The following is a 13,256-nucleotide window of genomic DNA, read 5'->3' as shown; positions in this document are numbered from 1 at the left end:
TGTGACTGGTACAAATAGTACCCACGACATTCTTTGACACACAAGATGGTAAGTTATTTCTTCAGACCTGGATATTATTGAGGAGTCCAATAGCTTCTACTAGAGCGGACAGAAGTACTATTCTAGAGATACATAGACAGAAAGAACATAGAGAATGTAAACACTTCTTGCTTCTTGCAATTACAGCATCAAGACCGCCGGTTTCGCTCATCAGTTCTTGGTAACAATAGTTTGACAACTGAGTCTCTCCCAAAACTACTAGTTAAAACCCCCAAGACAACTCATAGTAAACAAACGATTGCACCTGTAGTTCTATAAGCCCGGAAGCTCGGCAGATTAAATATATCCAAGTCGTATCGGGAGCTCCTATGACATGACTTTGGTGGACAAAGTGGATAATGCGCTGAAAGCCCCGCCGGAGTAGAAGCACTTCCCCCGAGAGACCTTGGCAATATAACGTTTGACCAATGGTAATGTTCGAATTGTCATGCGGGGAGCACTCGACGGGGGGAAGAGCACCAAAAGTCACAGGGAAGATCACAGGGAACCTGAACTGGGAAATTCTGGTCAAAAGGGCAGCCGACATCGCAGTTGTACCCAAAGAAATTCCACAAACTTGGCATCGTTTTATTTCTGGCATCTCTGGGCCATTGAACATCTCACGCACGCCGTGACTTCTGAGTTTGTCGTGAAAAGCTTCAATTGGCTCTTGTAAACAGCCTCAAGTCGTCATCATGCTTTCCCGGTCACTGCTGCGCTCTAGAGCTGTGGGAGCTTTCCCCCTCTCTGCCAGGAATCATGGGTATGTCTACCATCATCCGTTGCCAACGATCAACAACATCCTGCACAAGGCCAATTCACTTCTGAATACTAACCCATCTTCCATTACAGCCGCTTCCTGTCTACCACCTCCATCCGCTCCGATGACAAGCTCAACAAGATCTCCTCCAACATCACTCAGCCCAAGGCCCAGGGTGCTTCCCAGGCTATGCTCTACGCCACCGGCCTCTCTGAAGCTGACATGAACAAGGCTCAAGTTGGCATCTCGTCCGTCTGGTACGAGGGAAACCCTTGCAACATGCACCTTATGGACCTCTCTGCCCACGTCAAGGAGTCTGTCGCCAAGGCCGGTCTTATTCCCTACCGATTCAACACCATCGGTGTCTCTGATGGTATCTCCATGGGTACCACTGGTATGCGATATTCCCTCCAGAGCCGAGAGATTATTGCCGATAGTGTTGAGACTGTCATGAACGGTCAATGGTATGACGCCAACGTCAGCTTGCCCGGTTGCGACAAGAACATGCCCGGTGTTGCCATTGCCATGGGTCGTGTCAACCGTCCCAGCATCATGGTTTACGGTGGTACCATTAAGCCCGGTTGCACCAAGCAGGGCGAGTCTATCGATATCGTCTCTGCTTTCCAGGCCTACGGTCAATACATCACCGGCGAGATCACCGAGGAGCAGCGATTCGACATTATCCGAAATGCCTGCCCTGGTGGTGGTGCTTGTGGTGGCATGTACACTGCCAACACCATGGCTACTGCCATTGAGACTCTGGGACTTACCCTCCCTGGTAGCAGCAGCAGCCCTGCTGAGGACCCCAGCAAGATCGCCGAGTGTGAGGCTGTTGGACCTGCTATCCGCAACATTCTCAAGGAAGATATCCGACCTCGTGACATCATGACTCGCCAAGCCTTTGAGAATGCCATGATCGTCACTACCATCCTTGGTGGCAGCACCAACGCTGTTCTGCATCTTATCGCAATTGCCGACTCTGTCGGTATCAAGCTCGACATCGAGGACTTCCAAAAGGTTTCCGACCGCACTCCCTTCCTTGCCGACCTGAAGCCCTCTGGAAAGTGGGTCATGGCCGATATGCACAAGATTGGTGGTACTCCTGCTCTTCTCAAGTTCCTCTTGAAGGAGGGTATCATTGACGGCTCTGGTATCACTGTCACTGGCAAGACCATGAAGCAGAACGTCGAGGAGTTGCCTGGATTCCCCGAGGATCAAACCATCATTCGCCCCCTTAGCAACCCCATTAAGCCTACCGGTCACATCCAGATTCTCCGTGGATCCCTGGCTCCTGGTGGCTGTGTTGGTAAGATCACTGGCAAGGAGGGTCTCCGATTCGAGGGTAAGGCCCGTGTCTACGACTCCGAGCCCGCCTTCATCTCTAGCCTTGAGGCTGGTGAGATCAAGAAGGGTGAGAAGACTGTCGTTATCATCCGATATGATGGACCCAAGGGTGGCCCCGGTATGCCTGAGATGCTGAAGCCTTCTTCTGCCATTATGGGTGCTGGCCTTGGACAGGATGTCGCCCTTCTCACTGACGGTCGCTTCTCTGGTGGTTCTCACGGTTTCATTATTGGTCACATTGTCCCCGAGGCAATGGAGGGTGGCCCTATCGCCCTTGTCGAGGACGGTGACACCATCGTTATCGACGCCGAGTCTCGTGCTATCGACCTCGTTGTTCCCGAGGCAGAGGTTGATCGCCGTCGCAAGGCCTGGAAGGCTCCCGCTCCCCGATACACCAAGGGCACACTCAGCAAGTACGCTCGACTGGTGACCAACGCCAGTGAGGGCTGTGTCACCGATAGCGGTCTCAAGAACTAAACGGCTCACGAAAGCCAAGCAAAACTGTTATATGTCACGATGTAATTCATTTTAATGAGGTCGGAAAAGGCGAATTTAGATTTTTCTGGGTCAGAACTTATATCCCAATATTTTTTGTTTTAAGTATCTCGCCAAGATCTTTTCCTTTGTGACTGTTGATGCATGAAGTGTTCTGCGCTTGGCGAGTCTACTCAACTGGCTACAACTTAAGACCCATCAAATGAAATACAAAGATCAACCCAGAAAATACGATTATATGAAAGATCGTGGGTATTTGGCTGACTGAACAAAATAACCTCCAAGCTCCTTGCAATGCGACAACTCCTTTCCCACTTCTTCCGAATGAAATAACTTCACGAACCAACCAACTGACGTCTCTTCGCGGGCTCTTCCATCATTTGTTATCGTAATCATTTCTTGCTGTTCAGTGCGTCAACAAAAGACGCCTTGTCCTTCATCGTTAGGCCAACTCGCTTGACACGGCTTAGCCTAGCCAGAGCCTCGCCCACGCGGTCAAGAACACGCTGTTCGTCCGCAGAGACGCCAGCGCTCACATCGTTACGTCGGCGCAGCTCGGTGGGGTCAGAATGCGAGACACCGTTGACTTTTGCCACGGATGTGTTGATCTGTCCCTCGGCGATGCGCACACGAATACATGTCGTTGGTCGAGAAAGCAGATCCCATAGGAATCGAAACCACTTCCCAGGCACAGGTGTCGTGACGTCGGAGGGTGTATATCGAATGCTCACAGGGAAAATGTGGACATCGGCCGGTGTTTGAAGGATGCTCGGGCTGAAAGGTAAGATGGCCTTTCCATTGCTAGTTCCGCACTCGGGGAAAACGGCCACGACTTGTCCCGGGTTGCTGGCCAAAAGGTCCTTGATTTCGACGAGTTTGGCGTTCTTGGGAGGAGCGGTTCGCACTGGCGAGAGAGCTGCCAGAACAGCACCCAGCAAGCTAACACGCTGGACAAGGCGGGTATCAGGAAATGAGACCGTAAAGATGGGATCGAATATGGCGGCGAGGTAGATTGCATCGATGGGACTCGAGAAGTTGACAACAATAACTGAACCGGGGTGAGGGAAGCGCTCGCGGGGCTGGTCCGCCAAAGTGCCACGTTTGACGCCGTCGAGCTGCAGATCAATCCACCATATTCCCGGTATGGCCATCAAACCCCAAAGGGCAACTTTTCTAAAGATGACGGGCAGCGGAAGGAAGTGGAAGAAGAGAAAGTAGCCGATGAAATAGGCGATGAAGAATGGGAGGCGGAAGAGGAAGAGGGCGGCGTGGGTGAATATCGCGACTGCTGAAACGGGTGTCGAGACGGGAAGAAAGGGCGCAATACCCGTTGCTATGAGATATTAGCATGTGAACAATGTTGAGTTTCCAAAGGTAACTTACCTCGATCGCGAAATTGACTGTACTTTTCCATGATGCTGGTGATCGCGTGGTGTAAGACAAAAGAAGAGGACAAGGACAAGCGGAGGGGTTAGCTATCGAGACATGAGATGGCTTTCGCTTTTATGTTTGGTAGTCGTCGTATGAGGAGGTAAAAAGGGACTCGGCTACGGTTGACGAGAACAAATGAGACGGCGTTGCGATGTCAGATTCTGCGACAGCGCATGCTATCAAGCGTCATGTCATAAGATGGATTGACAAGAGTGACAGTGACATGTGAATTTGTGTGTGAACTGTCGCCTCCCCCACGTTGAGACTTGCTAACGGCGCTAGCTGAGTCAGCCGAACGATGGTGATGTTTTTGGCTTAGACTGGGGCAGCTGTCATGGAGCTTCAAGGAAGCACTTTAAGCACTTTAGGGCTGACTTTGCATTTATTCGTGGTTCCTTATTGAGAGTTTGGACTGGCGGAACGGGTTTCTATCAACTTGACATATGAAAGTATAAGTTTAGATCAATAGAAGTTTGGCTTTGTTGGATACATGGGCAGGGCTTGTAGCATTTTGCGGTAATAACCAGACACTGCAGCTCATGGTGTTTTCTTGGAGTTACTAGGCACATTCAACAACTTGAAAAGTCACCACTACCTGGCCCTGTAGCAAGTATGTCAATCGTTCTATAGTTCCACCGAACAAGACTGGAAGGTTGCATGGCTGCGAGTGAGCTTAAGCTTCAATGGTTCGCCGATAGGACGTTGCGCTGGACAACGGCTGTTTGAACTGCAGGACATCCAATGACAAAAGCAACCAAGAGAAGCTGATTGACCAGCGCATCAGGATTCTTTCGATCAAGAGGTTACATTCTGGGCTCTATCTGTACAAATAGTGATGATAACTTGGAAGTCCCCTTTCCGTGGTGGGGGTGTCTCCGAAAACAGATTCGGCCCATCGCCCCAGCAACGCGTTGACATAAACAATTAACGCTTCCGCATCGCCAATCTCCAAGCGAGCTATCCCGCATGAGGATCCTTCCAAGTCCACCATAATAGTAGCTCCATCCATGAGTTGAGAGCACCGAGCGTGTACCACTTTGCTACTACTGCTTTTCTCTTTATTACCTAGTACTCGTATATTCACAACTACGAATACCTACTACTCTTGCTATTACGGATTACGACAAGTGCTTCGTTGCTGCTTGTTGTCCGTGCCAGTGTCCTGCTTTTGTCTCTGAACTGAAACTGCGGGCGCACTCTTCACCATGGAGGACACCTCAGTACGTTGTTTATTCGCGTCAAAAACTTGAGACAGACACTTACCATCAACCTTCACAGTCGTTTCGAACCTCAAAGATGAGTCGGCTCCCCGCACCTTCTTCCGTGTCGATAGGAGGGGGAGGCCTTACGGAATGGAGCGAGTCGCAACACAACGCTCGCATTGCCTCCACTGCGAGCTCGCTATCGGCCCTCAAGAACCTGAAGCGCGAGATCCCTCAACCAGGTAAATCAATCGGTGGAATATGGGAACTCTCTCTGACATTACGTAGCCGCGCAATCTGATCCTAAGCGCAAGCCTCTCTCCGAACGCGCTCTCGAGTATTCTTCGAAACCAACATCATATGCTTCCGGCGCTGCGACCACACGATCAGGTGTTAGGCCTCAGAGTCTAGCCGGCATGTCTTCTGGGGTAAGTTAAGAGTTTTCTGATTTTGCGCCAGTTTCCCATACCAGAATCACCCTTCGACCGCACCGACTCGACCTTTTGAACCAACGTCACGAAGCAAGTCTGGAGATGAGACTTTACTCCTCAGTGCGAACCGTATTTACCCTACTCTCCCTGCGCAGCGACTGGTACTAGATGACAGCGGGCATACGGATTTATTTTCGCCGTATTCATATGACCTTCCGGTTGCTAATTCCATGTGTCTAGCTCAAGCAACCCTCGACCACTCAGTCACGACTCGGCGCCGCTACATCGATGGGCTTTAACAAGGCCACCCAGAACGGACGATACGGAACAGCGACGGCAACAACCACACGAGTAAATGGTGTCAACGGAGTCAATGGACGCCCCACCCATACACGATCGAAGAGCCAAGCACCCCGACCACGAACAGCCCATGCTATCCGCGAAGAACAACGACAGGAACCTCCAGCAAATAATGGTACGACAGGACTCCAGCTATATTATTCACAAATGCGCCTCCCGTTACCCCACCGCAAAACAAGAACTTCACAAGCCTTTCCGACCCTACCAACAACCAGAGATAGTTCTCTTTCTTCGAGATTTGATGGTTTGAGTCTTGAAGATAATGACAACCCCGGGAGTCAAGCGATCTCCCGCCCCTTAACACGTCGATTATCACAATCATCAATCGCATCGCACATATCCAGCATTCCTTGCAAGCGACGCGGCAGAGTTGGCCAGAATGACAAGATCACTATCTCTCGAATGGCGTCTTCAGAGTGGGCATAGGAGGCTACTCCAAAAGCACCAAAAACTGAGGAAGTGAAGCGAAAGCTTGCGCAATTCGAAGAGTCGCTGGCTCTTTCACCCGTCAAAACATTCCAGTCCCCTGTCAAAGCACCTTCCCCCAGCAAAGGGTTTTTAAACAAAGATTCTAATCTGACATCGTATGTAGCATGGGACGTTGACGGTCGAGTCGTGGACATGGAGTCCCAATTCAAAGAACTCAAAGAGATGGTCAACACCACTCTTATTGAGCGAAAGGGGCATGATGATGCTCTCGAGCTCGCTAAAAAGCGAGGTAAGTATTGTCCACCACACGGGAAAAAACCGCTAACCTTTCTCCAGTGAACGAGTTGGAGAGTGAAAGGGAGAAGCTTAACATCAGGAACGACACGTTGAAATCGGATCTTGACTCGGCCAGAGAGGAAGGACGCCATATCCGACACGAAATGGATAAACAAAAGTGGGAATTTGAACGACAAATGGACGACCTGGAACGAAAGCACAGAGAAAAGATGGACGACATGTCACGGCAATACAGAACCGCAACCGAGGAACTTAAGAGGGAACTCGACCGACTAAAGGAGGAACAGACAAAAGATCATGAGCAAAAGGTCGAAAGCTTGACAAGACTGTATCATCAGGAACTGTCAGAAGAGCGACAGAAGAAAGACCGCGAAATCCAAGACCTACGGACCCGCATGGGCAACGAACACCAGGATATGGGCGTCGCGATACAAAGAAAGGACCGTGAACTCCAAGAAGCCAACTCCAAGGTGGAAAATCTTGAAGGAGATCTTCAGCGGGAACGCACCTTGAAGAGCACCCTCCAAACGAGCATCGCCGAATTATCAGCAGCCAACACAACACTAGAAGCCAAGATCAACTCGCTCAAGTCACACGTCGAATTCCTCGAATCAGACAACAAGGCCCAGTCGGACTCATTTGCCAACATGGAAGCACGTCTGCAAGAAGCCCTCCGTATAGCCGAAGAGGCACAGAACAAGCTTATCAAGGAGGAGACTGAGCGGCGAGTCCTTTTCAACAAGTACCAAGAGCTTAAGGGCAACATTCGAGTCATGTGCCGTGTGCGACCACCCCTGGGTAATGGAGAGGGAGAGGAGGCCAAGATGTCGTTCCCTGATGACAAGACATCTTCTGAGATTGTTCTAGCTGGCCCTGAGGAGAAGAGCAGTCTGGGACAAATCACACGGAAGAACTACCCCTTCGAGTTCGACCGTGTCTTTATTCCAGGTACTCAAAACCAAGAGATCTTTGGTGAGATCTCTCAATTGGTTCAGAGCGCACTCGATGGCTACAATGTGTGTATCTTCTGTTATGGTCAAACAGGCTCTGGAAAGACACATACCATGTCTTCTAGCGATGGTATGATCCCTCGTGCCACACACATGATCTACGACACCATCACCAAGCTCAAGGAGAAGTCATGGGAGTACACCATGGAGGGTTCGTTCGTTGAGGTTTACAACGAAGAGCTCAACGACTTGTTGACACCCAATGATCGAGCTGCGGCAAGAAAGTTGGAGATTCGTCATGATGAAGTCCGCAAGCAGACAACAATCACGAACTGCCAGTCAGTGCGTCTTGACACTCCATCCGCCGTAGAGATGATGCTCGAGGAGGCCCAGAACAACCGATCAGTAGCCGCAACCAAGGCCAACGAGCGGTCGTCTCGATCTCACAGTATCTTTATCCTCAAGTTGATCGGAGAGAACTCTGCCACTGGAGAGCGATGCGAGGGCACACTAAATCTCGTAGATCTGGCAGGTTCCGAGCGTCTCAAGCACTCACAGGCTGAGGGCGACCGTATGAAGGAAACCCAAAACATCAACAAGAGTCTGAGCTGCTTGGGTGATGTTATCGAGGCTCTTGGTCGAGGATCAGGTCATATCCCTTACCGCAATTCCAAGTTGACCCACTTGCTGCAATACAGCCTGGGAGGCAACAGCAAGACTCTCATGTTTGTCATGGTTTCACCACTCGAAACACATCTGAAGGAAACATTGACAAGTCTCCGATTTGCGACAAAGGTATGTTTGTTCCTATGCAGTGTTTATAACAAAGCTAACGAAAAACAGGTGCACAACACTCATATTGGTACGGCCAAGGCGACCAAAAAGGTGCGCGATTCAACATAGGCCGGCCTATAGACAGACTCTCGATTGGAACTGTCAAGAAGAAGTGGATAATGGAGTTGTGTGTTTTTGTTGCTTTTGAGTTGAGTCATCAGGATAGCGTTGAACAGGGCGTCCAGAGGCTGAAATGTCTGGATTGCAGGAGTTGAGGAGCATATATGGTTAAGAGCTGTCGCCTACGGCCAGTTTATGATGTGTTTGTGTCAGGCGAGCAAGTAAACATGATTGATTGATTGATTTCTGGACATGAGTTGGGTAGCCTACGTACTGAGGGTTGCTGTGTCTGAGCTGTTTATAGTGAATGAACATTGTATATATCGATACAAGAAATATCCATTGTGTCTTTATCATGTTTCTTTACTGGTGTGATCAAACGGTTGGAGATTCATAGGTACCGTGGTGTTGGCTGTTTCAGTGGAAAGGTCTTAAATTGAGTTAGACGCGCAGCCAATTGTTAACCGCCGATGATTAAGCCATCGACGGGCACTAAATTCGTGGCTGTCAACTGTCAACTGAATTGGACCAATTCACTCATTCTTTCTTTCTTTTCTTTGGTCGTATTCTTTATTTATCACCACAAGACATTATTTCAGTTAGGTTAACATTATTACTCCTTCTTTATCATCTCTCAGCTTCAGCTCACAGGCAAGGTCATCGCTAGTACACATTAACTCCGGTTTAGGAACTAGGTTGCCCAAAGCATCAAAAGACGTGAAACAAGGCAGTTTGTGCTACTTTAGCACAGTCTTTGAGGGCATCTAAGCCAGGGAAACAAAGGAGGCTGGTCGATTGAAGTACATGAGAGCAAATAAGCTTGTAAGCTAAAGCTGAAACAAGGTTGGACAGCTAAAAAGTCTGGCCTTTCAATCACTCACGGACCTTTTCGCTCTCTCTCACGTTACACGTCGTCTCGGCTCATTCAACTTATTCAACATCATCAACTCTACATCATGTCTGGATCAACAGGACTTAAAGGGTCTATCTGGGCTACGGGAGGTCGATCTCGTCTTCAGGGCTCTGTCCCTTCAGCACGCGCTTCATCGCAACCTTCATCGCGACCAACGCCCCCGCCACCATCTGTCTCAGCACCTTTACCAAGCTCAATCTCAACTCCAGCACCTCTTTCGAGCTCAATCCCATCGTCAACACCTGCACCAAGCTCAACTCCCACTCCGGCACCTCTGCCAAGCTCAATTCCAGCTTCGACACACTTGCCGAGCTCAGCTCCAAGTTCGTCACGCTTAACTTCGTCTCAAGCTTTCCACCGCTTTGAACAAGCTTGTCTGAGGCTACGATGGAAATTTGCCGACCTGAAAAACTCGTACGAGCGCGCTCTGCATCCAGAAAAGTTCGGCTTCTCTGCGGGCGACGCCGAGAAGAACTTCAAGGTGGATTTTCATGAATTCTACGCTTGGATTGAGCAAGCGATTGTCCTTCTCCTTCTTGTCTTCAACATTGAGATTTCACCCAAAAGGTTTGGCATGGGAATGAAACAGCAGCACCGATATCACGAGGAAGTTATCACCACCTTGGAAGATGCAAAGTGTCCGCTGTACGAGGCGCTGGGAAGTGGCGAAGTGAATATGGCGTTACGGAAGGCCAAGGAGCTTCGGAACAGGTGGAAAGATGCTGGCGAAGGAAAGGAGACGCCGCCGCTCAAGATGTACGACCTAACCTGGCTCGTAGGGCAGGTTCTGGCCGGGTTGGAGGTTGGATATGCGATTGGCGCCAAGAAAGTTGAGACAGATAACCAGGGGAGGTCATGGGCTGACGACTTTGATGATGAGATGGTTATGGCTGTGGATGATGAGTGGGATTGGATGGTTGAGCCCATGGAATGGGAGAGTGTAAGCTAGATAAGCAAATGATGTTGGTGAGAGCGTCAACATGGTTTGAGACAGTAGATATGGGTTGTTCTGACTGGGCTAAAAAGAAATAGACGCCAAAATACAAGCGAAATTCAGTATTGTGCTACAAATCGTCAACCGTCAACTATTAACCTCTCAAAATAAAGCAACCACAATTTATTTCTATCAATTATCTAACCCCCAACTAATAACGTATCCCAGATACAAAACAAAACAAGGTTGAATCAATCAAAGTAGTGAGAAAAACATCAAGTCATTCACAAGAAGGTAAAAAGAGAACAAGAATCCAGCAAGTACATCAACGTCCTTTTGTAAGACAACCCGTTTACCACCCAAAACCCCAGCGCTTTCGAACATACGCAGACTCGCGGTACGAAGGAGGCTCATAGGCAGGTGGCTCGTAGTATGGCTCCTTGATACCGGTGGAGGTAGAAGTAGAAGTAGTGTCGGTGGCCTTGCTGGTGGTAACGAGAGTGGTGAAGGAGGAGAAACCGGTTGCTGCGTCGGCGCTCGAGTCGACGGAGAAGGTTGGCCAGCCGTCGTCTGCGGAGCTTGGAGCGCCAAAGTCGTAATTGTGAGGAGGGTAAGTTGGTTCGACGGGAAGAGACACTGGTGTTGTTGCGGCGGTGGACTGGGAGGCAGATGACTCAATGGAAATCGACTCGGTTGTCTCAACTCCGCTGGCTGTACCACCGGTAGTCGTTCCAGTCTCAGTCTCTGCGGTGGGAAGTGTAGTCTGCTCAACCACACCTGAAGTCACAGAGGTTCCCTCGGAAAGAGTTGACGTGAACGATCCTGCTAGAGCAGATGAGTCGATGCTCACATCAGCGGTACTATGAACGATAGTTGTGTTCTCATAGCTGTGAGTGTGTCTAGTCGATGTGCAGGTAGTAGTTGTCGACTCCTCGACCTCAGTAGTGCCAGTGGAAACGCCAGCGCTGGTAGATCCGGGGCTGGAGCCGCTGCCAGTTGAATCAGTTTGAGAAGCTGAGGTCTCTGCGGTGACAGTCTCAATGGAGGTGACAGTTTTGACCTCGCTCTCAGAAGCAGTAGAGGCGGATGTGCCAGAGGACTCAGAGATTGAGGCTTCGGTGGTTTCCCCTGAAGAAGAGGTGGACTCGGACACGGTCAAAGTCTCGATGCTTGTCAAAGTGACTGAAGACGTGACCTGGGTGATACCAGTGACTTCAGAAGTGATAACTTCAGTCGTCACAGAGCCTTGTTCAGTTCCGCTGCTTGACTCTTCAATCTGAGAAGATGTAACAACGAATTCGGTGCTCTCCTCTGAGGTAACAGACTCCTCAGCGGAGCTAGAGTAGACAGTTGAGATTGTCTCTGTGAAGGTGACCTGGCTGGTGAGAACAGAGGTCAGGGTGGCCGTGGAAGCTTCTTCGGTAGCTGTAGATGCACCAGTGGCTGTAGATGCCTCAGTGGCCGTAGATGCCTCAGTACCTTCAGTCTCTGTAGACTTGCTCTGCTGAGGAACAATCCTATCGGTGGTAGTACTCTCAGTAGACACCGATTCAGTGCTAAGAGGAGTGGACTCTGAGGACTGTTCGGTTGAACCTTGAGTGACAATGCTAGACTCACTTGTCTCTGAGAGTTGAGTAGTTCCGGATGCAAGAGCAGACGAATCAACACTCGGGACAATAGTGGGGAGAGTCTCAATATTCGTGACGGTCTCAGTGGTCGCCTCAGTCAAGGCCAGAGTCGTGGTAGAGTATCCATACAGGCTAGACTCCGACTCCGACTCCGAGGTCTCACCCGCAAGAGCACTCGAGCCAACTGAGACACCAGACGATTCGGAGATAGTAATAGTGGTCTCAAAACCAGAGACAGTAGAGGTGGAAGTGTAAGAGCCAGTGACAGCGCTGGTGTTGGCAAACTTGGAGATCGTCGAGGCAACAGAAACAGTGGGCAGGGAGATAACCTCGGTGGTTTCAATAAGAGAAGTCTCAGACACGATAACCGAAGATTCAGTCGGGAGCTTTATGATGGAGGATGTCTCGATGTACTCGGTCGAGGTACACTGCGATACGACAGAGTAACAGGACGCCGCACACTCTGTAACTGTCTCGGTAACGGTCACAGTGTCGCTCTGAGCATAGGCAGCGAAAGCCCTGTACCAGTTAGTTGAAATTACACTCGACAGAATCAAAAACACCTTACCAAAGCCCCACGAGGGCGAAGCGAGCGAGGAGAGACATGTTTGAGTCTCTCAGGGGAGAAGCGAAAGTGGTGAAGTGTAAAGATTAGGGAACAAAACGAGTGACGAAAAGGAGAGAGTCTGGTCTTAGTTCTGAATAGGCAAGACTTGACCTGTGTTGCTTTTCTTGCAAGTTCATCATCCCCTCTTTATACCTATTCTTCCTCTCACGAGTCCGTTGTCATGTAACCCCTATCAATGTATCATGCCGTGATACCGGAGAGCCCGCGAGGAAGGTATAATTAAAGGACATGGGAAGTATGTGTCGGTCCGCGTTGCACGTTTCGTATAGCCGTAGGGTTAATATAATAGCCCTTCCGTCAGGATACCGTCCCTTCCCTTCGGGATCCGGCAATGCCATACTACTGATGCTTGTTTTGTCAACGGGAAACGTTTTGACGGGTAACTTCGTTACAGCTTATGCTTTGAGCCGAACGAGCATGCACCTCATACGGACAATACGCTTCCGGATGAATACTTCGGTAGGTACCTAATGTCAGGATAGAAAGAAATTGGAAAAGCTGAGCTGGCAACTGAGAGTCAG

At 49.8% G+C, this 13,256-nt stretch overlaps 5 protein-coding genes across 5 annotated transcripts; 3 read left to right on the top strand and 2 right to left on the bottom strand.

The window, feature by feature from the left end:
• Positions 1 to 45: 45 nt before the first annotated feature.
• Positions 46 to 2,743, top strand: FGSG_02056 (dihydroxy-acid dehydratase; the record flags this gene model as incomplete). Its single annotated transcript, XM_011319627.1, has 3 exons — positions 46 to 48; positions 720 to 802; positions 892 to 2,743. The coding sequence occupies 3 exons, from the start codon at positions 46 to 48 to the stop codon at positions 2,618 to 2,620; spliced, it is 1,815 nt and encodes a 604-aa protein (XP_011317929.1). The 3' UTR covers positions 2,621 to 2,743.
• Positions 1,581 to 4,235, bottom strand: FGSG_02055 (uncharacterized protein). The gene is made up of 2 exons (XM_011319626.1): positions 4,022 to 4,235; positions 1,581 to 3,971 (listed from the first exon to the last, which is right to left on the bottom strand). Exon 2 carries the CDS (start codon positions 3,787 to 3,789, stop codon positions 3,031 to 3,033), a length of 759 nt encoding a protein of 252 aa, XP_011317928.1. The 5' UTR covers positions 3,790 to 3,971; positions 4,022 to 4,235; the 3' UTR covers positions 1,581 to 3,030.
• A 1,130-nt stretch (positions 4,236 to 5,365) lies between these two features.
• Positions 5,366 to 8,787, top strand: FGSG_02054 (uncharacterized protein; the record flags this gene model as incomplete). The annotated part of the gene is made up of 6 exons (XM_011319625.1): positions 5,366 to 5,513; positions 5,560 to 5,699; positions 5,943 to 6,177; positions 6,655 to 6,780; positions 6,828 to 8,533; positions 8,734 to 8,787. The coding sequence occupies 6 exons, from the start codon at positions 5,366 to 5,368 to the stop codon at positions 8,785 to 8,787; spliced, it is 2,409 nt and encodes an 802-aa protein (XP_011317927.1).
• An 801-nt stretch (positions 8,788 to 9,588) lies between these two features.
• On the top strand, positions 9,589 to 10,494 carry FGSG_02053 (uncharacterized protein; the record flags this gene model as incomplete). Its single annotated transcript, XM_011319624.1, has 1 exon — positions 9,589 to 10,494. The coding sequence occupies one exon, from the start codon at positions 9,589 to 9,591 to the stop codon at positions 10,492 to 10,494; it is 906 nt and encodes a 301-aa protein (XP_011317926.1).
• Positions 10,495 to 10,831: 337 nt separating this feature from the next.
• Positions 10,832 to 12,713, bottom strand: FGSG_02052 (uncharacterized protein; the record flags this gene model as incomplete). Its single annotated transcript, XM_011319623.1, has 2 exons — positions 10,832 to 12,626; positions 12,676 to 12,713. 2 exons carry the CDS (start codon positions 12,711 to 12,713, stop codon positions 10,832 to 10,834), a joined length of 1,833 nt encoding a protein of 610 aa, XP_011317925.1.
• Positions 12,714 to 13,256: the final 543 nt, after the last annotated feature.

Source organism: Fusarium graminearum, chromosome 1 (assembly GCF_000240135.3).
Source record: "Fusarium graminearum PH-1 chromosome 1, whole genome shotgun sequence".
NCBI classification, from domain to species: Eukaryota; Fungi; Ascomycota; class Sordariomycetes; order Hypocreales; family Nectriaceae; genus Fusarium; species Fusarium graminearum.
This window is presented reverse-complemented; position numbering and strand designations above follow the sequence as displayed.

Bases quoted from the DNA above. Each gene is read 5' to 3' on its own strand.
- FGSG_02055 (XM_011319626.1), bottom strand. From the start codon at position 3,789: ATGGCCATACCGGGAATATGGTGGATTGATCTGCAGCTCGACGGCGTC.